The 25,112-nt window shown below is 42.3% G+C and overlaps 1 protein-coding gene across 4 annotated transcripts in view; it reads left to right on the top strand.

The window, feature by feature from the left end:
- Window positions 1–25,112, top strand: part of relt (RELT TNF receptor) — a 90,623-nt gene that overhangs the window by 27,924 nt on the left and 37,587 nt on the right. For 3 of the 4 annotated variants that reach the window (XM_062974489.1, XM_062974491.1, XM_062974488.1), the window contains one exon: window positions 23,872–23,942. In XM_062974489.1, coding sequence (XP_062830559.1) covers window positions 23,872–23,942 — 71 coding nt within the window. Of the gene's footprint in view, window positions 1–4,072; window positions 4,467–23,871; window positions 23,943–25,112 lie in introns of those variants that run through there. The other variant, XM_062974490.1, reaches the window with a different exon arrangement.

The following is a 25,112-nucleotide window of genomic DNA, read 5'->3' on the forward strand; positions in this document are numbered from 1 at the left end:
GGGGAGAGAGTTCCACTGTCGAACAGCCCTCACTGTGAGGAAGTTCTTCCTGATGTTCAAGTGGAATCTCCTTTCCTGTAGTTTGAAGCCATTGTTCCGTGTCCTAGTCTGCAGGGCAGCAGAAAACAAGCTTGTTCTCTCCTCCCTATGACTTCCCTTCACGTATTTGTACATGGCTATCACATCTCCTCTCAGCCTTCTCTTCTGCAGGCTAAACATGCCCAGCTCTTTAAGCCGCTCCTCATAGGGCTTGTTCTCCAGACCCTTAATCATTTTAGTTGCCCTCCTCTGGACGCTTTCCAGCTTGTCAACATCTCCCTTCAACTGTGGTGCCCAAAATTGGACACAGTGTGATTCCAGGTGTGGTCTGACCAAGGCAGAATAGAGGGGGAGCATAACTTCCCTGGATCTAGACGCTATTCCCCTATTGATGCAGGCCAGAATCCCATTGGCTTTTTTAGCAGCCGCATCACATTGTTGGCTCATGTTTAACTTGTTGTCCACAAGGACTCCAAGGTCTTTTTCGCACACACTGCTGTCAAGCCAGGCATCGTCCCCCATTCTGTATCTTTGATTTCCATTTTTTCTGCCGAAATGAAGTATCTTGCATTTGTCCCTGTTGAACTTCATTTTGTTAGTTTCGGCCCATCTCTCTAGTCTGTCAAGATCGTTTTGAATTCTGCTCCTGTCTTCTGGAGTGTTAGCTATCCCTCCCAGTTTTGTGTCGTCTGCAAACTTGATGATCGTGCCTTCTAACCCTTCGTCTAAGTCGTTAATAAAGATGTTGAACAGAACCGGGCCCAGGACGGAGCCCTGCGGCACTCCACTTGTCACTTCTTTCCATGATGAAGATGATGCATTGGTGAGCACCCTTTGGGTTCGTTCGCTTAGCCAATTACAGATCCACCTAACCGTAGTTTTGTCTAGCCCACATTTTACTAGTTTGTTTGCCAGAAGGTCGTGGGGGACTTTGTCGAAGGCCTTACTGAAATCCAGGTACGCTACATCCACAGCATTCCCTGTATCGACCCAACTTGTAACTCTATTGAAAAAAGAGATCAGATTAGTCTGGCATGACTTGTTTTTGGTAAATCCGTGTTGACTATTAGCAATGACCACATTTGTTTCTAAGTGTTCGCAGACCACTTCCTTAATGATCTTTTCCAGAATTTTGCCTGGTATTGATGTGAGGCTGACCAGACGGTAATTGTTTGGGTCGTTCTTTTTTCCCTTCTTGAAGATAGGGACCACATTCGCCCTCCTCCAATCTGCTGGGACTTCTCCCGTTCTCCAAGAACTCTCGAAGATAATTGCCAGTGGTTCTGAAATAACTTCCGCTAGTTCCTTCAGTACTCTTGGGTGTAGCTGATCTGGCCCTGGGGACTTGAATTCGTTTAGAGTGGCCAGGTGTTCCTGGACAACTTGTTTCCCTATTTGGGGTTGGATTTCCCCCAATCATTCGTCCATTCCATGTTGCTGAGGTTGAAGATGGCTTTCTTTTTGTGAGAAGACCGAGGCAAAGAAGGCATTAAGTAGTTCTGCCTTTTCCCTGTCCCCTGTCACCATCACCCCATCTTCTCCTCACAGAGGCCCTATCGCCTCCTTTTTCTTCCTTTTTCTACCAACGTAAGCAAAAAAGCCTTTTTTGTTGTTTTTTATGTCCCTGGCAAGCCTGAGCTCATTTTGCGCTTTAGCCTTGCGAACCTTTTCCCTACAGGTGTTGGCTATACGTTTGAATTCTTCTTTGGTGATTTCTCCCCTTTTCCACTTCTTGTGCATGTCACTTTTGAGCTTTAGCTCAGTTAGAAGTTCTTTGGACATCCATTCTGGCTTCTTTGCACTTGTCTTATTTTCTTCTTTGTTGGCACTGTTTGCATTTGCGCCTTGAGTATTTCACTTTTGAAAAACTCCCATCCATCCTTAACATCCCTACTCTCCCAAATGTGTTGTTTTTATGATTAATCATTATGCTTTAATTATGTTCAGTTTGTAGCAATGAAAATACATCCTGCATATCAGATATTTACATTACGATTCATAACGGTAGCAAAATCACAGTTATGAAGTAACAACAAAAATAATTTGATGGTTGGGGGTCACCACAACATGAGGAACCGTATTAAGGGTTTGCGGCATTAGGAAGGTTGAGAATCACAGTATTAAAGGGTTAGTTAATATCACCATTAGGTCATCCGCATACTGTTGAACAGAGATTCGCATCAGGAAGTTCTGCCTAATGTTGAGGTGGAATCTCTTTCAGTCAACAGGGTCCAATCCTGCACAATTCCTTTTGTCCTGAAAGTTAGAGCAAGAAGAAGGGAGCAAAGAAGCCATTCAAAGACCTCCATATGTCTGTCTTTCCAGTTTGTGCTCTCCTTCTCGGAACCTGTGCATGTATTTGTGTGAAGAGCAATGGAGATAGTTGAGTTCTGCATGCTTTATTTCAGAAAACCTGCTGGGAAGGGTGGAAAAGTGTCGTCTCCTTTTCTTGCCTAAAGTTTAAAAATAAATCCCTTATAAAGGCTTAAACCCTCAGCATAGGAGAGTTAATGATCTCCTCAGGGGAATTCAAGCCCGCTTGACAACCAAACCGTCTCTGACTCAGAAATGTTCATTATTTCCCAGCAGTGGCTGTTAATCTGGTAATTTGTTGAAAATCTCTCTCTCTCTCTCTCCTCTCTCTCTCTCTCTCTCTCTCTCTCTCTCTCTCTCTCTCTCTCTCTCTATATATATATATATATATATATATATATATATCACGTGTTTTCACCCTCTGCCAGTGTTAAGAATGCATCTACTCTGTAGAATTGATGTAGTTGAACTCCACTTTAATGGTAATGGCTGAGTACTATGGAATCTTGAGAGTTGTAGTTTCATGTGGCAGCAGGACACTTGGGCAGAAAAGGTGAAAGGCCCTGAGAAACTACAACTTCCATGATCGCATAGAACTGATCGATGGAAGTTAAAGTGATGCCAACTTGCATTAATGGACAATGGGCTCTGTTGTCTCTATCCCTGGCACTTAATTCCTAATTCTCAAGACAATGTAATATTTAGGATATATCACAGATTACCCAGGACAAATTATGACCTGTTGGGTATATAGGTGATATTAGGAAGGGCCCAAGGTGCCGAGGAATACTCTTCCGCCATCAGAAAGAATCCAAATGTAGATCTAAATTGGAGATATTCATTTCCTGACCGGAAACAGCTCCCAATCCCCATGTTATGCTGGAATCTTGTTTGTGTCTTAGGCATCTCTCAGTTCCTCTATGGAAGCAGTTGGAATTGTTTGCATGATGTGGAATATTTGTATTGGGATGTGCATAAAATACACTCAAAAAGTGGAGCATGCACATGAAATGAACATTAGATTGAGTATTTTGTAATACTTTCAGGGGCTGGGCTTAGCACAGTGGGCTAAACCACTAACTGTAGAAAATCCTGCCAATCGAAAGGTCAACAGTTTGAGCCTGAATTGGGGTGAGCACCCACTGTTGGCCCCAGCTCACTAGGCAGGTCGAAAGCAGAATTGCGAGTAGATAAATAGATACTACTTTTAGCTGGGAGATAATAAAGGCGCCCTTAAGGACGTCAATCTGGAGCAAAGCTCCTCAGCATGGAGGATGGAGTGACAGCACCCCTCCATGGGAGGCCAAAATTGAGTGCAGCCTCCAGGATGTCGGAAATAAAATGGGAAATGCCTTTACCTCTGTTGTGTATTGTCTGTCCTTGTTAGTTGTGTAATGTTATTGAATGCTTGCCATATATGTGTTCTGTAATCCGTCTTGAGCCCCCATGGGGTGGGGGGGATAGAGCAGAATATAAATACAGTATATTATTATTATTATTATTATTATTATTATTATTATTATTATTATTATTATCATTATCATTTATTATTATTATTATTATTATTATTATTATTATTATTATTATTATTAAAATGTCATTCTAATGCATAGTTTTGCCATTCACATATACACAAACCTATGAAAAGTAGGCACGAGTGGCCGAGCACCATCAGTGTGTGGTCAAGAGGCCAAAAGGGAGGAGATGTTGTGGCAGATTGCTTTTGTCTCATCCAACTGGGAGGAGTATGATTCCTCCCACTACTGAATGAACTGGGCTGTTTTTGTCATTGAACCCAGTTTGCAGCAATGGAAGGCTGCTGAAGGGGGAATGTGGGAGGAGGAGAAAGAAACTGGGTCTTTTAAAAAGTGGGATTGCAAAGGACTGACTGAGATTCTTCCCGTCAAATCAGGTCACGTGTTCCTCATGGTGTGGGTATATTGCAATAGACATTCAGGAGCACAGAACATTAAAAGCATGCAGAGGATTAGGAATCTAGAACAAAAGAACCATGAAAGTCAGGTCTGTTGGCACACGTTTGATGAGGCTGCATGAAGAGATAGAGAGAAAATGAATTGAGGAAGACGGGGAAATGAGTCATTGCAGTATAGTAGGTAAGAATGACTGACTGCTGGGGAGAAACCAGGCTGGGAGGGTTTGTCAGCAAGGTACGTTTTGCATTTTGTAATTGGTTCTTTATGGAGCGGCTGGCTGCGGATGTGTGTTTCAAAATAGGCTAAAAAACACTGCTGCTTTTTAGCCTTTACTGCTGGATGCAGTTGGAATAGGCTGCAGAGTCTCCTTAGCTATCCCCTCTCAATTTGGTCCCATCTGCAAATCTTATCTGCATGCCTTCTATTCCATCATCCCAGTCATAAAGACGCTGAATAGCCCTGAAAGGCCCAGGGCTAAACCTTCTTAAAGGCCCTTCTTTCCAGGATGACAGAGAGCCATTGGGAAGCACCTTTTGGGTTCGACTAGATGATCCTTGTGCTCCCTTTGAACTCTAGGATTCTGTGTTTCCACACTGGACTGGCCCAGGGTGTCTTTACCAAGTCTGTCCTTGAAAAAGTTGCAATTGGAGATGAAAACCAGCTCCAATTTGGGTCCAATGATCTCCATCATGTGCTTCCATTTCCTCCTTTAAGCATCTCACAGCCTTTTCTCATGTTTTCGTCACTTTGCTGCCTGTCACTTGGCTTCTGATTTTGGCCCTTGGAGGCTGTCTCAAGGCTTCTGCTGGCCAGAGGACATAACCAAGTGCTAAATAAGCTGCTTCGTGTCCAGCTTCATGAGTGTCTTTGGGGAACTGTGACAAAGATCCTATATGTCATTTCTATGTGTGCATGTCTCTCTTGTTTTTGTGACCTAAAAATGATGTCTCCTTCAATGCTCCTCCTTCATGTTGACGGGTTCAGTAAGATCATACAGACATTTTCGCCCGCGAGAAACTATATGGCATGTAGTGACTATTTCTATTAACATGGTAGTTATACTCCCACTTATGTGTCTATTAGTACTCTAAATAGCACCATGATGGCCCAACCGTACCCTGAGTACACTGTATTCAATTTGGACTGCCTGGCCCTAACTGGAGGAAACCTCTGTGGAGGATAGCCCGAGGCTGTGGCGCAGACGGGAGAGCAATGAATCACTGACCAGGAGGTCATAAGTTCGAGGCCCGCTCAGAGCTATGTTTGTTGTTTGTCTTTGTCCTATGTTAAAAAGGCATTGAATGTTTGCCTGATGTGTGTAATGTGATCCGCCCTGAGTCCCCTTCGGGGTGAGAAAAGTGGAATATAAATGCTGTAAATAAATAAAATAATAAATGGACTGTTAAGTTTGCAAAAGACGATAGAGCACAATACTGAAGGGACAAGTTCCCCCTTTTTTATTGGTTAACTGGCTGGTTGCCCTCCATTCAATGGATAAAAGACCTCTTTCTGTTGTTCTGCTTCTTGGGATTGCTTAGTGATAGCATTGTGCTGCTCACCTATTTTTGTTAAATTCCTTCAAAATACTGTGAATCACTTTATTGCTCAGGACCATGAGAGGAGAGCTCTAGTTGCAATGTTTTCCAAACAAGGGTGATGCTTCCTCCGGCAGGAGTTGGAGCATCAAAGGGGGGAGTGAAGGGGTCAGTAACAGCATACAGACATTTTCAGTTGCATGATGTTGTTTGAGACAGTACAGTGTGCCATGTGATCAGGGAATGAACAGTACATACAAAGAAGTGGGGTCCTTTTTATACTTCATCTTGCTCGCATCACCTCGGCTGATGTTTCTGTACCAATGAAAACTATGTAGTGCCTTGGAATGCCTTGAATATATGCCAACAGTATAAATGCTTTGTTCAAAGGCTGTACGGGGTCTTCAGGAAATTGTGTTGGAGTGATCTACTTGGAGGCCCGGCCAGTTGAAATAAATCTGTATTTTTCTTTTCCCACTTAAAGTAAGGTTTGTTGTGTTTTCTAAGAATCTACCATAACAATGTGGCCTCAGAAATTCCCTAATCAACAAATGCATTTTTGGGGTGCCAAATCAGGCCCTTCTGGAATGGCAATTTCCTTATAAAGATTGAAACCCACAACCGAGGACGTGTTTGCCAACCATTTGACTGAAATGACTGCAATGGAAACTCTTTGTCATCCCTCCTTTTTCTAAAAGACAATCTCTCTGGGAAAATTTCTCAGCATGAGTGGGTTGACTCTTCGTCCCCCATGTATTCATGGACAATTGTCTTTTCTTCGCCCAACTGCAAGAAATAACAATGCTGTTTCTGCCTCTATGAATAGACAATCCTTCTTTTTCTCCTTTCTAGAAGTCTGAAGGATTATAGCCATGAAATAAACTCTATTTTTGTAGTGCTTCTCCTCTATCCATGCAACAAAGAAGACAGTTTTATTAGATGTGCACATACTGTATACATAACTAGGTTAAAAGCAAGAAAGTGCTTTTAAAAAACACTGTTACACATGCTAACCTTCTCTGTTTGCATCGCTGAGTGAAGCCATCCTATTTTCTGCTTCGTGAACTCGCCAAAACCAGTTCGAGCAAACCCATATTTTCCCACATGTATGTTGTACAGAGTTAATGGGAAAAGCAAGATATAAATGAAAGTGTGTGCAAAATGAAGACAACTAGGTCTGGTGTTTAAGGCTCATGCCTTGATTATGAAGTTTCGTGGCCTATATATTCCTGACCTAGCAACTATATTCTCTATGGAGTAGGAATCTTGAACATTTCTCTTCACCTCCTTTTCCTTTCTGTCTGTCTGCCTGTCTGTCTTATAACAATGACTGTTATGGGGACTGTGGAAATTGTATGTATTTCATGAAAGTAACTTTGCCAAAAACTTATCAGAACCTCCCATTAGGTTACAAACTAATGCAATGAAAAGTATTGTAGTGGAATGACTACTATGCGGAGATACAGTGAAGCATTAAAAGATCAACCCGAAAATCCATGTTTACGCTCAAAGTATGCCACATCTGAAAAAAAGGATGAAAGTATAATCCCAAAAACTATGCCCAGTGTGTCGTTGTGGTCTTTCCTTTCAGTGTTGTGGTGGCCGTGGTGCACTTCCACATTATTTCTGGCAAACCTAGAGTGACACTGTCATAGGTTGCATCTGTTGGGCGAGTGGGTTTATTAACAAAAGACCCTCTCTATAAATGTATAGCAGAGTAAATTATTAGCAGCAGCGTGACCCAGCACCAGTAGCCAAAAGTGATAAAAAGAACACAAACACACAGACCAATGTTATCTCTTCCTTTGGGGGCTTTTCTTTGTAACAAAAAAATATGGTTACACTGTTTACAAAAACAAAGTTTCCACAATAGAAATCAAGTTTTTTATATGTCCTTTGCTTCCATGCTGGGCTTCTCTCTGATGCAGATAAACAGCTTCGCTCTCACAGAGCCTCCTCTCACACTAACTTAGACAGGAGCTTCACTGATAGCTTCACACACAGCAGCTTTCACACCAGAGCTTCACACATGAAGCTTTCAACCTAGGGCTTCTCTCACTGAAGCTTCTCAAACTAGGCCGCCTTACACTGAGGCCTTCTCCCACTGAGGCCTACCATACTGAGGCCTCTCTCACACTGAGGCCTACCACACTGAAGCCTACTCAGCTACAGGCACACCTGCTTATATTGAACGGCAGCTTTCACTTCTTCACTTCACTTTACTTTATTTCTTAATTAGTCGCTCTCCACCAGAGTGCTCCGAGCGACTTACAATTTAAATATCATTCCACAATATAAAAAACATTCAACATAAAAACATTCAACATAAAAACATTCAACATAAAAACATTCAACAATGACTATTTGGCAAATTAGATCTGATTTACTTAAATGCACAACCAAACAGCCAAGTCTTGAGCGCTTTTACAAAAGGTCGCAACTCCGACATTGCTCTGACATATGGAGGCAATGAGTTCCACAGAATTGGAGCATCGGTCGAAATGGCTCTACGCCTTGTAGCTTCCAGGTGTACCTCCCTTGGGCCCGATACGTATAGGAGATTTTCTTGGGAGGTGACCACTGATGGAAAAAAAGGAATGAGGTGGTCCCTAAGATATAATGGTCCTTGGCCATTTCAAGCTCTAAATGTCAGGATCAGTATCTTGTAAGAGATCTGATGTTCTAATGGTAGCTTTGGTAGTCATTGCACCCATTTAGCCCTTTCAGTTCTAGACCCACATTTTTGTAATTAAAAATACCTCATTAATTTTTAATATTTCTGACAGCATCTACTCTATTGAATGAATGCAGTTTGACATCACTTTATTTTATTTACAGTATTTATATCCTGCCCTTCTCACCCCGAAGGGGACTCAGAGCGACTTATAGAACACACATATGGCAAACATTCAATGCTGATTATATTATCAAGGAGAGACAACAGAAATAGAGGTAAAGGCAGTTTTTCCTATCTAATTTCTGGCATCTTGGAGGCTGTGCTCGACTCCAGCCCAGAGGGGTGCTGTCGCTCCATCTTCCATGTCGAAGAGCCTTCCTCCCGATTGATGTCCTTAAGTGCGCCTTTATTACCTCCCCGCTAAAAGCGGTACCTATTTATCTACTCGCATTCCTGCTTTCGACCTGCTGGGTGGGCAGGTGAGCTGGGGCTAACGGCCAGTACTCACCCTGCCCGGGCTCGAACTGCTGATCTTTCAATCTGCAGGATTTTTCTGCAGCACGGATGTTTAGCAAGCTGTGCTAAGCCCGGCCCCTCTCTACTTTGTGTGATGGTTCAATCTTATGGAATCCTGAGAGTTGTACTTTGGTGAAGCAGCAGCAGTCCTGGGGAGAGAAGGTTTAAGACATTGTAAAACTGCATCTCCTTTGACTCCATAGCATTGAGCCATAGCAGTGCAAGTGGTATCAAACTTCATTAACTCTGCAGTGCAGCTGCACCCTAAGTTGGTGCCAACCTCACAGTCAATTTGGTGCCAGGTTAGTTTCTGGATCTACTTGTTCAGCAAGGCATTAATGACTCATAGTCTTTGTTGCAGATTCATTACATTGTTAGAATCTCTCTCTCTCTCTCTCTCTGTTTGTATGTGAATATATCTTTATGTGTTTGCGTATCGGGTTCAGAGAAAAACACTGGCTGATTGTATTGTATTTATTTTCAGAATGTGAGACATCCATCATACAAACACAATGCCGAATGATACAATAGAAAAACAGAGCAAGGAGCAACACAGTAATTATTTGAGTCTTGTTAAGAGATGCAAGTGGGATAGTAATAATGATAATACAAGATGATAAACATAGTATAATTAAGAGGAGAAAAAACCACCGGATCTTTATCCACATGAAGACAGATTACTCAAGTCCTTATTGTTTGTGTTTTTCTTTTGCAAAAGACAAGCCAATAGGCATATTAAATCTCTCTTAGATAAATTCCCTTAGAGATCTGAATGCAGCTTGGTTGATTTATTAGGAGAAATCGATGCAGTTGCTCTGCTGCCAAGATATATTATTCTGATCCATAACAAATATTAGAGAGACAAAATGCTTGTGCAGTGGCACATCATGGATGCACCCGTTATCCATCCTGGGTGTTATGTTTTTAAAGAAGTATGTATGGGTGGGATATAAATAGAAGTGCTAAGCAAATAAGGATAAAATATTCCCCTGTCAGGCTGTTGGAGCCTGTTTTCTAGCAGCCGCCTGCAATCATTAGTTCTGCTTTACTAGAAATCTCAGTTACTTGACTGGAACACGAGGTCCCTTTCGGCGGCACAGCTGTGCTTCTGCGCAAGTCAGCACCAAGGGGCCTGATGTCGCCAAACAGCATAGCAATGGCCCTGTATTCCCTTCCTTTCTCTGCAACAAGCGGTGCTGCCCTGTTGCCTTCCAGTGTTGTGGATATAACATGCATTGATTTCAGAAGGCCTTGATATTCTCTCAAAGGAGTGAACAACATCTGGCCTGGACAATGCTAATGTTACGTGGTTTGGGAATTGGTTCCCTGGACGAAACCAAAGGTGCATGTATCTAATGCAGTGGTTCCCAACTTTTGGTCCTCAATGTGTTTTGGATATCAACTCCCACAATTCCTAACAGCTTACCAGCTGTTAGGAATTGTGGGAGTTGAAGTCCAAAACACCTGGAGGACCAAAGGTTGGGAACCACTGCATTAGATACATGCACCCTTTGGGTTTTTTATCCTGGACTTACATAGTTCAAGAATGATGATCCTCCGTCTTCACTATCTTGGGGATGGATCCGTAGATGGCTGAAGAAACCTATTCTTGATCTGCATGTTCTCCCGCAGTGAGGACATCGGTTTCCAGGTGGAAGGCGGTCTCGGTCAGGGTTGGCTTGCCGGGTCTTCCTCTTGGCACGTTTCTCCCTTAAGCTCTCCATTCGTGCCTCTTCGAACTCTGCAGCACTGCTGGTCACAGCTGACCTCCAATTAGAGCGCTCAAGGGCCAGGGCATCTTGATATCTCTACGGATGTCCCGATCATCAAACACTCTCTGCTTCATATGGAAAAATGCTGCACTCGCAGAGCTCTGGCGGTGTTGTATTTCAGTGTCGATGTTGACTTTTGTGGAGAGGTGGCTGCCAAGGTAGCGGAAATGGTCAACATTTTCTAATGTTACACCATTAAGCTGTATTCCTGGCATTGCAAAGGGGTTAGCTGGTGCTTGTTGGAAGAGCCCTTTGGTTTTCTCGATGTTCAGTGAGAGGCCGAGCTTCTCATATGCTTCTGCAAAGGTGTTTAGTGTGGTTTGTAGGTCTGTGCGCATTTATCCTGGACCATAAAGAAGGTTCTGTCCACAATCTTCCAGGGCTATATTCAACATCTTTGTCAATGACTTTGAATGTAGAATAGAAGTAATTTGATACTTATCTGCAGATGACACCAAATGGGAAGCAATGGCTAATACCATATTCAATCTGTTTCTGGATGATGGACTTTTTGTCTGGATGTTAGATTAGGTAATCCTACCTTGTCAGCTCTCACGCTCAACACTGGGATGCCATAGGGCTGTGTCTTGAGTCCTCTGCTTTATACTCTTTGCACATATCAGTGCACTTCTGTCCATCATAGCAATATCATTACCAAATTTGCAGATGATATCTCTGAAGGTGATGAGTCTGCCTGTCGGGATGAGGTGGATCGGTTGTGGTGCAGAGACAATAGCTTGATTCCAAACATCAATAAGGCCAAGGAGCTCATAGTGGGCTATGGAAAGAACAGACCAGAATTCCAACATATATATTTTTGAATTATTACCATCTGGCAGACAGTACAGGGTGACAAAGACAAGGACAAACAGACTGTGAGAACTTTTATCCTAGAGCTGTGGCTATGTTGAACTCCATGGCTTCGCACTGATGTGACATTGGGGGCTGTGAAGTGGCGGAGGGAGTGTGTTGTTTTTGTGATGTATGAAGCGGAAGGCATTTGATCTCATTGTACAATGTACAATGAGAATAAAGCTATTATATTCTACCTCAAAGGACAGGGTCAGGATCCGAAATGGTCTTAATAGATTAAGACTAACAAAAACTAAGACTAGACTAACAAAATGGATTTCAATCGGGAGAAATCTAAGGTAGGACACTTCAGCAGAAAAAACAGTAAGGTACGACTTAGACACTTGGCTTGAAAACAGTCCATGTGAAGGGGATCTAAGACTCTTAGTAGAGCACAAGCTAAACGTGAGTCAACAGGGTGGTGCTGCGGCTAAAAAAGCCAATGTGATTCTAGGCAGTGTCAATAGCAGTCTTGTGTCTGGACTGAGAGAAGTCATAGTTCCACTCTCTTCTACTTTGATCACACCTCACCTGAAATATTCCTAAGTCCAGTTCTGGGCACCAAAATTCAAGAAGGGTATGGACAAGGTGGAATCTGTCCAGAGAAGGGCGACCAAAATAGTCCAAGATTTGGAAACTATGTATCCCAGTGAGGACAGACCTAAGGAACTGGGTATGTTTAGCTTGGAGAAGAGAAGGTTGAGTGGGGACTTGACAGCCATGGAGACTAAGACACAGCGGAGCAAAGCATTCAAATTGCAGGGAAAGAGATTCCTCTTAAAGTTTTTCCAATCTCCATTCCACTTAAACATTAGGAAGAACTTCATGACCTTAAGAGCTGTTGCAATGTGGTGCCTGGGAGTTCGGTAGCATCTTCTTCTCTGGAGACTTTTAAGCAGAGGCTGGATGTTCATCTGTCAGGAGGGCTTTGATTGTTGTTCCTGCATTTAGAAGAGGTGTGTGTGGGTTGGGTGCCTCCCTTCCAACTCTATGATGCTAAAATGCCTTTCCATGCCAAGCTGTCATATAGAAAATAATGGCTAAGATGAAGGATGATGAAGCTCTTTCGGGCTAAGATGCAACATCTTTTGAGAAGAATTAGGATTTTTTGTATGCTGAAACAGATAGGGTGAAGTGTTTCGTATGTTTCAGGCTGCTCCACTAAAATAACCTACTTTTGACAAGTCAGCAGGTTTTCTCCCCTTCTTCTGCAATGATGAGTAGTTGCTTTCTGGGAGGAACCGTCTGTGTCGATGGATCACCAGTGCCAAGCTGGCAATTGGCACAACCGTAGTGGTTGGTGACTGTGTGAAGGAAAATGCATGCAAGGATTGTGGTTTGGAGAGGACCTGGCAATCTTTGGCAGAGAAGGCGAAAGAACCCCTGAAACTACAACTCCCAAGATTTCATAGCATTGAGCCATGGCACCTAAAGTGATGTCAGGCTGCATACATTCTATAAAGCAGATGCACCCACAGAGTCCCAATTTTGGGGAAAGACTCGGATGATGATGATAGGAATATTACTACTAGTAGTAGCAATAGTAATAATCACAAGCCTGAAAAAGTTACAGAAAATGAACACGTCAAACTACTCTGGGACCTCCGAATTTAGACAGAGTTTTGGAGCACAGTACTCCTGACCTCATTATCGTGTTATGGATCATCGATGTTGCAATCCCAGATGACGGCACAATTGACAAGAAGCAGCTGGAAAAGCTGATGCGATACGAGGATCTAAAGATCGAACTGCAAAGATTCTGGCACAAGCCAGTAAAGGTGGTCCCAGTGGTGATCGGCACACTGGGTGCAGTGCCTAAAGACCTTGCCCTGCACTTAAACACAATCAGCGCTGACAAAATTACCATCTGTCAGCTGCAAAAAGCCACCTTACTTGGGTCTGCACACATTATTCGCGAATACATCACATAGTCCTAAACACTTGGGAAGTGTCCGATGTGTGATGCAGTGTATTCATCTTGTTGTGTATCAAATAATGATGATGATGATGATGATGATGATGATGATGATGACTGGGGCTTTAGTTGTTTCCATGGAACAGATTTCTTTTCCCTCTTCCCAAGGCAATTGGACCTCCATATCCATGGATTCTGTATCCACGAACTCAACCATACATATTTAAATGAAATCCCAAATCTTGATTTTGCCATGTTCTATATTATGCCATTGTATATAATGGGATTTTGATATCCACGTAAGTCCCAGGACCAAACCCAAGTGGATACCAAGGGTCCACTATCACTCACTCACACACACACACACACACACACACACACACACACATGTATATGTGTGTGTGTGAATGGATAAGGTAAAGGTTTTCCCCTGATGTTAAGTCCAGTTGTGAATGACTCTGGGGGTTGGTGCTCATCTCCATTTCGAAGCCAAAGAGCCGGCGATGGAAATCTCTCTCATATATATAGATATAGATATATATGTGTGTGTGTGTGTGTGTGTGTGTTTGTGGATATATATATATATATATATATATATATATATATATATATATATATATATATGAGAGAGAGAGAGATTTCCAATTTTTCCCCACACATACAAGGGGGAAAAGTTTACAAGTTTCTTTTAAATCTTTATCTTAATCAACGTATTACCTTAGGAATCTAAACATTCAAGATAGTCTGTTAGTAAGTTAGTAATGTAGAACAAAGTTTGCTATGTATCACTATGACTATCATTTTTGTCCCCTTAACATTACACAGAGCTTATATATTTCAATATACACATTCTATTTAAGAGGTGTTAAATCCACTATGCTTCTGAGCACTGTTTCCCTATACATCCATTAGAAGGAACAGGGATCTCCACTGCATGTGTTCTGGCTTCGTTCCAATAATGTGCCGATCCCTGTTGACGTTTTTTCGGTCGTCTTTCTGACAAGGGAGACTTTCTTGCTTGGGAACAATGGGGTGGGGGAACCCACACATTCCCCATTGGCACGCACTTTGCCTCCTGCGGACACAACAAAAGAGCTGTCTGTGTTTCCTCCCTTGGCTTTGAATGGCAAAGAAACAAGCGCAGAGGGGCGGATTGAGAAATGCCACAGCTGGGCATCGAATGGGGGAAAGGGGCTCATTGGAGCAGTCTATTGTGTGTGTGTTGAAGTATTCCTCCCTCTTGAATTGACCTTTGGGGATTACAACTTCTGGAAGTGAGGCCTGTTGACTGAGGATTCAGGGAGTTGAATAGAATGATATAGAAACACAAGAGATCCCAAGTCCAACCCCCTTCTGCCAGGGACTATGATGAAGACACTATAATCCTATGGAAGCAGTCTAGAATCACATTGGCTTTTTTTAGCTGCTGCATCACACCGTTGACTCATGTTCAGTGTTGGTGATTTATGTATGGGAAAGCTCCCCCGCAGAAATGGAGGGATGTTTCTTATCTTGATGTGGGATGATGAGAGAAACCAACCGAGACCCTTTCTTGATGCTTGAAAAGTAACACGGTTTTTATTTACCAGCTGACAGACCCTGCTAGGAAACCTTTTTCCAAAAGAGAGCAGAGCCAAGAACAAAGGAAATCCCCCACTTTTATACATTCCTGGTTACCTCAGTTATAAGGCAAAGTTACATGCATGGTCATTTCTACATAACACATTTAACCCTCTCAACATATGGTTCATACATTAGTTCTTCTAAGAGTAGGCTCTATAGATAAACATTACATTTTCAGACCATCTATCAAGTCATGAGGCCTCTTTCTACTTTTCCATTAGGCTGGTGTCATTTCCATGAGGTGTCATTGTGTTTGCTGTCTGTTGATCCCTGGTTTGAGAAGGTAGGAGACCCTTTTGTGAGACCTTGTGTTCCTGAATTGGAGCCAGCTGATTCTGTTGTGCCACAGGAAGAAAGTAGTTCTTCCCTGGATGATGGGAATTGCCTTACAGACAGATTGGATCTTAGCAAGAATGTTTCCCATGAGACTCTGCCAGAGACTTTTCCTGACCCTGAGATGAAAGTAAGGGAGATGGAAGACACTGGCTTGTTGCTCATAACTGAGTGCCTTCAATTACGACAAGATAGTGCCAAGCAGAGGCAATTACAGTTTTCGCAGCATTTGAAAAATAAACAGAGGGATTCCAGGTGTCAGACAGATAGTGTCTCCATGGGGAAAAAATGGTTTCTTAAGGTATTGTAACATTGTATTTTCAGGAGAAAGTCGCCTTTTCCTTGAACTCCACGGTGGGAGATGCTTGCCTTGGTTTCATGTCATGTTTTTCTGTTTGTGTTTGAGGAATCTCATTTGGATACAGTTCTGTTTAACTTTTGAGGACTTTGGCTTTATTCTCAGTGTTATGGAACTATTACTATTGGAAACATTTTGGAATGACTTTAGAATCCTTTGCTTTAGATGTACAGTTGCTTTGAGCTGTTATGTGTACCTTGGAATGTATTTTTGAAATAGCTTTTTTCTATAGAACACTCATTTCTTTAATAAACTTTAAATCAGTTTTGCATTGGGGTATGCATTCATAGAATCATAGAATAGTAGAGTTGGAAGAGACCTCATGGGCTATCCAGTCCAACCCCCTGCTAAGAAGCAGGAAATCACATTCAAAGCACCCCTGACATATGGCCATCCAGCCTCTGCTTAAAAGCCTCCAAAGGAGGAGCCTCCACTACAGCCCGGGGGAGAGAGTTCCACTGTCGAACAGCCCTCACAGTAAGGAAGTTCTTCCTACTATTCAGGTGGAATCTCCTTTCCTGTAGTTTGAAGCCATTGTTCCGCGTCCTAGTCTGCAGGGCAGCAGAAAACAAGCTTGCTCCCTCCTCCCTATGACTTCCCTTCACGTATTTGTACATGGCTATCATGTCTCCTCTCAGCCTTCTCTTTTGCAGGCTAAACATGCCCAGCTCTTTAAGCCACTCCTCATAGGGCTTGTTCTCCAGACCCTTAATCATTAAGCTGCAGAACATTGCCTTTGATCACAAGGGTTGCATTCATGTGTAACTCCCCATTGTGCACCCAGAATGGAAACGGGTGGGAATCCACTTCTAGCTTTGCAAAGTGGATACATTTTTAGATACTAAACCGAGGTGTGGGATACACTTTATTTATACTCTGCTTTATCTCCCCGGAGGAATTCAGAATGGATTATAGTATAGACATATAAAGGAAACATTCAATGCCTTTTACACAGTGAACAACAACGACATATAATACACAGACAAAGGTGAAGACCTTCCCCTTTCACCTCCACCGTCTGTAGGCAATACTCAACTCCGGCCATGGGGAGGTGCTCTTGTTCCATTTTTCCATGCTGAGGAGCCTGTTGTCCACACACATCTCCAATTTTGTTGCTGGCATGTCTGCATGTGGCGCTCTTTTACTTTCCCACCAAGGCAGTACCTATTGATCTACTTGCATTGCATGCTTTCGAACGGCTAGGTTGGCAGAAGCTAGGTCTGACAGAGGAAGCTCACCCCGACTCGCAGCTTCGAACTGCCAAAACTCTGGTCAGAGTTCCAAGGAATCAATGCAAAGTCTAGGACACAGATGGAGTTTAAAGAATGGAGGGGAGTTTAAAACTAGTGTCCTTTCCTTGCCCTCCCATCTCAATGAAGAAGGAAATATTCTTTGCATTCTTGGCAAGGAAGCCATTCCTGCACAGGTGAAGTAAGGACTCTCTTCCCGGCTTGCAAAGAAGAGCTTTATCCCGACAAGGGACTAATGAGGAGCTTTGCTGGTTCTGGCCTAATTAAAGGCATCTGTGGTGAGTCCAGGAGCAGCCTTCTGACAGAGGTCCCTGGCGAGGCCCTGTTCTTTCCTTAGATTGTGTTCTGCTGGGAGAGGCCAGGTGTGTTGATGGCAAAGTAACAACATCCCAGGGGGTTGCTCTGCTCTTTCTTCCTTTCTCTCTTTCTCTCTCTCTCTCTCTCTGGAGCAGGCTTGGGCAAACTTGGGCCCTCCAGGTGTTTTGAACTCCAACTCCCATAATTCCTGACAGCCTACCAGCTGTTCGGAATTGTGTGAGTTAGAGTCCAAAACACCTGGAGGGCACAAGTTTGCCCAAGCCTGCTCTAAGGGCAGCTTACAGCATTAATTAAAATAAGCATCAGATACTAAGGATGTACAGTAAACTATTCCATTTAAAATAGTGCTCATTAAAAACATTTATAGGCATTCAAAATATGAAGAGAATAAAAGTATAGCACTCAGTGGGTAGTCTACTAGCCTGCCTAAATAAAAAAATCTTGGCATCATTGTTGCTTTAATAGTTACCCTGATGGACTGCAAATCCCAGATTTATCCATCCAGCATGCTAGCTGGGAGTTGTAGTTCAGCAGAGTTGTTCCACTCTCTGCTTTTTTTAAAAAAATGTCATTTTCAGCACAATGAATTTGAAATGCTTAGATGTGACTGTAAATGGGGGATTCTAGTGTTGGCTAACAAAGGAATTTGATCCAAATCGAACATCCCTTATTTGAAGTCCAAAATACTCCAGAAGTTTGGAGTGACACCTTTGTTTCCCAATAAATAATAAGGGAATAAAAAGGTTAGGTTAAAGGTTTTCCCCTGACATTATGTCTAATTGTGTCCGACATGGGGAGTTGGTGCTCATCTCCATTTCTAATCTAAAGAGCAAGCGTTGTCCTTAGACACCTCCAAGGTCATGTGGCAGGCATGACTGCATGGAGTGCCGTTACCTTCTTGCTGGAGTGGTACCTATTGATCTACTCACATTTGCATGTTTTTAAACTGCTAGTTTTATTGTAAGCCGCCCTGAGTCCCCTGTTGGGTGAGAAGGGCGGGATATAAATATTGTAATAAATAAATAAATAAATAAATAAATAAATAAATAAATAGGTTGGCTGAAGCTGGGGCTAACAGCGGAAGCTCACTCTGCTGCCCGGATTCGAACCTATGACCTTTCAGTCCGCACGTTCCACAACTCAGTGCTTTAACCCGCTGTGCCATCAAGGGCCCTGGGAATAAATCAAGCAATACAAAATTAATAATAATAATAATAATAATAATAATAATAATAATAATAATTTATAACATTACCCTAAAGCTATGTATATAAGGCATATACGAAACATGAATGAAAGTCATATTTAAACTTGGGTCACATCTCCAAGATGCATTTTACAGAGTGATTTGCCCTCTGTTCCTGAATTTCTCCTTCTCAATGAGTGCTGGAAGTGTAATTAATTTGGAGCCATTTGCATCCGATTTGCTGAGGTTGCAGAAAGTAATTAAAGCTCAAGGCTGTTAGGAACCACTAGCTGGAAAAGGACCAATTCTCCTGGGTCTCCTGGCTGGACGGAGTCTGCTTATTGGGTATTTTAACCGTCTCATGTATTATGCTTTTTCTTGGGTCTTTTGCACAGAATTATTAACAGCTGAGAGATTCGTCTTTATGTTCCTCATCCACTCGACTTTCCTATTATTATATTATCTAAAATTCCCAATTACTCTAAGACTGACGAAGAGGGACCATGAGAGATAACGCTTGATTTTTCCAACATCATGCCTGACCATTTTGTCTTGATTTCGTTTCCACTGGTCCTTTGTGTTCTGCAAATCATGTTTTTTGCACATGTTGCAGTGCATCATCCTCGTCGCCTTGATTGATATACCACCTTCTTCCCAAAACAGGAAACAGTACATGCCAAATCCATGTTCATACCCTGTGAATATCTTTGTCATTTTTTCCTTCCTTCTCTCTCTATTTCCTTGGTAATCCTACTTTAAAAATCCCATTAAGAATGCTTCAAAAATACCCTGAGCAATAAGGCCACTGAGCAGAAACTTATAATGTCACTTAAATGATCACTTTCTCAGTATAAGGAGAGGATTCAGCAAGCCCTGTTTTTCTGAAACACCTTGAAGGCAGAGAAGACAAGATTGGCTTTGCCAGCTGGCCAAGGAGCCAGAAAACAGCCTTGGGTTTCTCCAAGGACTTTTAAAGTCGCTCCATATTCCGGCTTTGAAAGATGAATCCCTCCAGTATTTTCTGTTGGCCATGGGGGTTCTGTGTGGGAAGTTTGGCCCAATTTTATCATTAGTGGAATTCACAGGGCTCTTGGATTGTAGGTGAACTATAAATCACAGCAACTACAACTCCCAAATGTCAAGATCTATTTCCCCCAAACTCCACCAGTGTTCAAATTTGGGTATATTGAATATTCAGTGCCAAGTTTGGTCCAGATACATTATTGTTTGGAGCCCACCGTTCTCTCTGGCTGTATGTGAACTACAACTCCAAAACTCAAGGTCAATGCTCACCAATTCCTTCTGGTGTTTTCTGTTGGTCAAGGGAGTTCTGCGTGCCAAGTTTGGTTCAATTCCATCATTGGTGGAGTTCAGAATGCTCTTTGATTGTAGGTGAACTACCAGTATTCAAATTTGGTTGTGCCAAATTTGTGCCAAGTTTGAACATACATTCTGCATACCAGATGTTTACATTACAATTTATAACAGTAGCAAAATTACAGTTAATGAAGTAGCAATGAAAATAATTTGATGGTTGGGGGTCACCACATCATGAGGAACTGTATTAAGGTGTTGTGGCATTAGGAAGGTTGAGAACCACTATTATAAGAAAAGGAAGTTTCTTCTGGCAATTTTGGGGGGCTATTTTTTGTTGTTTTGCAGGAGAAGGCTAGTTCTAAAGTCATACCTTTTGGAGTTTTGAAAAAATAAGATTTTGAGCCGGATGTATTCAGTTGGATTGGATGATTGTTGGGCTTTGAAGCCTCCCGAAGTCCACAGAGAAAGAAGGTAGACACACAGATGATATAGCTACATTGGATACAAAAACAAAAAGGATACTGTATTGCATCCAACCAGAGGCTGGATGGCCATCTGTCAGGGGTGCTTTGAATGTGATTTTCCTGCTTCTTGGCAGGGGGTTGGACTGGATGGCCCATGTGGTCTCTTCCAACTCTATGATTCTATATTCAGCATTCACAGTAGGCTGTTAGGAATTGTGGGAGTTGAAGTCCAAAACACTTGGAGGGCCAAAGTTTGCCCATGCCTGCTCTAGAGAGACTCTAAATCCTTTATTGTGTATATCTATCCTACTTTTATCTCTTGATTGAAACACAAAGCTGATGCCAAGGTGTAACAGGAAAGAAAGCCAGCACTTGGCCCTCCTCCAAGGTTGCACATCCAAGGCAGTGGCGTTAGGAGCGTGATGGATTGGGACTCTCCAAGGGACTAATCGATCGAGATAATTGAATCTCCAGCATTTCATTAGCCTCCCTTGGGTCAGGCTTTACAACTGCTGCAATGGCTTTGGTTCGTTTTAATGGCGCACAGTTCTCAAAATGAGCTCAGCAAACAATAGAGCTCCGTTAAAGTTCAGACTAAAATCTGGAAAGGTTTGCTCACTTCTCCGACATAGAACCTGACAGCTATTTAATCTGCAAAATAATTTCACGAAGTTTGGACTTAAACCCAGAATGGATACACTACTCTATTGACATCTGAGCCAAGCCATTCCCACCTGTTTATTTATCTGGTTTGATGCAGATAGTATTTTGAAGGAGACATGATTTTTCTTCTTTTTTTTAAAGGAAACTAGGCAAATTGATGGGAAAGGGCCATATTCTGCAAGGGTGTTCTGCCCTTTTTGCTGTCTTTGAATATATATTTTTGATGGATTTTAACTGTGAATTTTTAATGCTGTTTGTGTTTAATTCTGTTTTAATGTTTGTATAAGGTAAAGGTAAAGGTTTCCCCTGATGTTAAGTCCAGTCATGACTGACTCTGGGGGTTGGTGCTCATCTCCATTTCTAAGCCAAAGAGCCGGCGTTGTCCGTAGACACCTCCAAGGTCATGTGGCCGGCATGACTGCATGGAGTGCCCTTACCTTCCCGCCGGAGCGGTACCTATTGATCTACTCACATTGGCATGTTTTCGAACTGCTAAGTTGGGAGAAGCTAGAGCTAACAGCGGGCGCTCACTCCGCTCCAGGGATTTGAACCTGGGACCTTTCGGTCTGCAAGTTCAGCAGCTCAGCGCTTTAACACACTTCGCCACTGGGGCTCCTAATGTTTGTATGTTTGTATGTTTTCAATTGTATACTAATGCTTTTATATCAGGCCACTTTGAGTCCCCATTGGGGAGAATGATTTATTTATTTATCATGTCAGAAGCGAATTGAGAATGTACTTATAATGTGTAGAAAAACCACAAAGTTAACAACTTGGCATGATACTAGATTTCCTTTGACCAGAAGCTGGCCACTTGGAGTGCCTCTGGTGTCGCTGTAAGAAGGTCCTCCATTGTGCATGTGGCAGGGCTCAAGCTGCATTGTCTGTGGTTTGCTCTTCTCCACACTCACATGTTGTGGACTCCACTTTGTGGCCCCATTTCTTAAGGTTGGCTCTGCATCTCATGGTGCCAGAGCACAGCCTGTTCAGCGCCTTCCAAGTCACCCAGTCCTCTGTATGCCCCGAAGGGAGTTTCTCATCCAGTTTCAGCCACTGATTGAGGTTCCAGGTTTTAGCCTGCCACTTTTGAACTCTTGCTTGCTGAGGTGTTCCTGCAAGTGTCTCTGTGGATCTTAGGAAGCTGTTTCTTGATTCAAGGCATTGGCTTGCTGGCTGATATCTGAACAGAGGATGTGCCGTGCTTTGCCCATGCTTTGGTCCTTTCATTACTGGTTGCTAGTTCCCGATGGATGTCAGGGGGTGCAATACCAGCTAAGCAGTATAATTTCTCCAGCGGTGCAGGGCGTAGACATCCTGTGATAATGAGGCTCATTAAGAGCCACATCCACTGTTTTAACGTGGTGTGATGTATTTCACACTGGGCATGCATACTCAACAGTAGAGTCAGGCCTGTAGCGAGGGGGCGGTTTTAGGGGTTCAACCCCCCCCCCCCCGAAATTTTTCAGGTTATAAAAAAAACCCTGGTTTACTCATGAATTTTAACTGGTTAACCAAATCCCCATGCTAAATCTATGAGATGCAAAGCATTAAGAGTCCCTCCAGGCACTATCTCAAGCAGATATTGACAGGTTTGTAGCAGGGAGGGGTGTGTGCTAGGGGTCAACCCCCCCCCCCCCCCGAAATTTTCAAAACCCCTCCCGAAATTTTTTTCTGGCTACGGCCCTGAGTAGAGTAGCAAGGGTAGATGTCTTCACTGTGTCTGGTTGTGATCCCCAGATTGTGCCAATCAAATTTCATATGATATTATTTCTAGCGTCCACTTTTTGCTTGATATTCAAGCAGTGCTTCTTGTAAGTCAGAGCATGATCCAGAGTGACTCCCACGTATTTTTGTGTGCTGCAATGCTCCAGTGGGATTCCTTCCCAGGTAATCCTCAGGGCTTGAGATGCTGGTCTGTCCTTGAGATGAAAAGCACATGTCTGCATCTTAGATGGATTAGGATTAGCTGGTTTTCCCTGTAATAGGCAGTAAGAGCACCTAAAGCTTCTGTTCAATCATTTCAAAGCTCCATGCTTGAGTGGTGATGGCACATGAGAGAAGCTTCCCCGTAGGATAGTAACACATTCTGGCATCCCCTGGGCAGTCTTTGCAGACGGCTGATTCTCTCACACCAGAATAATAATAATAATAATAATAATAATAATAATAATAATAATAATAAACTTTATTTGTATTCCACCCTCTCTCCCCAAAAGGACTTGCAGTGTGTGTGTGTGTGTGTATGTATGTATGTATGTGTGTTTATATATGTGTGTGTGTGTGTGTGTATTTGTGTGTGTGTGTGTATACACACACACCTCTTCTATATCTCAATCAAGGCACAAAGTGGCTCATAACATTAGAAAGGAATACCATTTCCTATCCATAGCCATGAAGTTTGGTTTCTTACGTTCCTTGTTCCGGCCGAGGACCTATTGTTGTTGTGTTTTCAAAGTCGGAAGAAGCGTGGACAATATCCAACACTTTATGTGATTTCCGACAGCATCCGACCCCATATAAATAAACACAGAAGGGGAAACGGGATGCCTCCCACTGGAGAGGAAGCCTTTGTGTTCCTCTTCATATCCTTTCTCTTGGACTTAATCATAGATGATAGGTTTCCTCTGCAATTGGCTGCAATTTGCAGAAATAAACAGTGCTCTTGCTGGAACGTCTGTGGGATGGAAGGAGAGGCAGATCATTAAAAAGCAGAGACTCAATGGAAGTAGAGTTTTCATGAGAGATGCCAGGTTAGCTGAACCTCCGTCGCTAATAAGGCAACTTCTTTTTTTCCCCATCTTTCCAGCTGCTTTGAAATTGGACTGCTGCAAGATGAAGAAGACTCTGAATTTCTATTCCATCATTGGCCTCTTAATAGTAAGTATAAATTTTCTTATTAAATAAGGAAAAATCTATGACTTTTTTACCCTGGTTGTTTTCTATCCTATATAGCTCATCCCTCAACAATTTGTATTGGTTTGCAATTTTAAAGACTAATTTAAAAGTAAAGGAAAAATAATAAAAAAATCAAAGACCATACACAAAGCAGATTTATATCTGTATCTACATATATATGTTTGTACCCCAAAGGTTCCTACATGGCTTGATGGATCTCAGCCAAACTTGGCACATATATTCTTCCATGCCCAACTTAAAATACTGGTGGGGTTTCAGTTGAAAAATCAACCCTGTTTTGGGGCTAGGACCATGTAAATAAGTAAACAGATATGTATGTATGTGAAAATATGTTTGTAAGCTTGTATCTCAAAGGCTCCTACATGACTCAATGGATCTCGGCCAAAGTTGGCATGTATATCCTTCATTGTCCAACTTAAAATACTGGTGGTGTTTCAGTTGAAATATCCACTCTGTTTTGGGGCTAGGGCCACATAAATGAATAAATGGGTATGTATATGTGCAGAGCTGAGATGCAGCCACAGGAGGGCAATATAGAGATAGAAAACCCATCTCAGAAGGAGAGATGGCCAATGGAAAACCAGAATACTATATTCAAAGGAGTGTATTTTTCATGCATGGATGGAATAATTAATCTGTGCTGATAAACTGAGTACTGAAACATTTATGAAACATGAGGTTATGGGTCCGGTTTAGCCCCGAGTATGCATTTTCTAATGGGACTATTCATGGTGGTGGTGGTGGTGATGATGATGATAATTTGAAGTTAACAATGAGTGTTTTAATACATAAAATTAGAAAGTGCAGTGGCTGATATGCAACAGTATATTACTAAAACTAAGCAGCTATCCAAGTAGCCACTATGATGTTTCACAAAACAAAATCTCAAAAAAATACAGTAACCTAATACATGGCTACACTAACATGCATATAACTTCAAAAACTACAGTATTCAGTGAACCTCTTAACTCATTTTCTGTTGATTTCCATATGACCACACATCTGCTTTTAATAACAGTCCAGCCCAAAAACCACTGAAATCTGCCCCCATCTTTGATGTGAAAAAGGAATAGACAAATCCCAGTCTTTCTTGAAGTTCATCAAAGATTTCTCCTGGTTTGTAAAATTTAA

The sequence above is a fragment of the Anolis carolinensis genome, chromosome 3 (assembly GCF_035594765.1).
Source record: "Anolis carolinensis isolate JA03-04 chromosome 3, rAnoCar3.1.pri, whole genome shotgun sequence".
Lineage (NCBI taxonomy): Eukaryota > Metazoa > Chordata > Lepidosauria > Squamata > Dactyloidae > Anolis > Anolis carolinensis.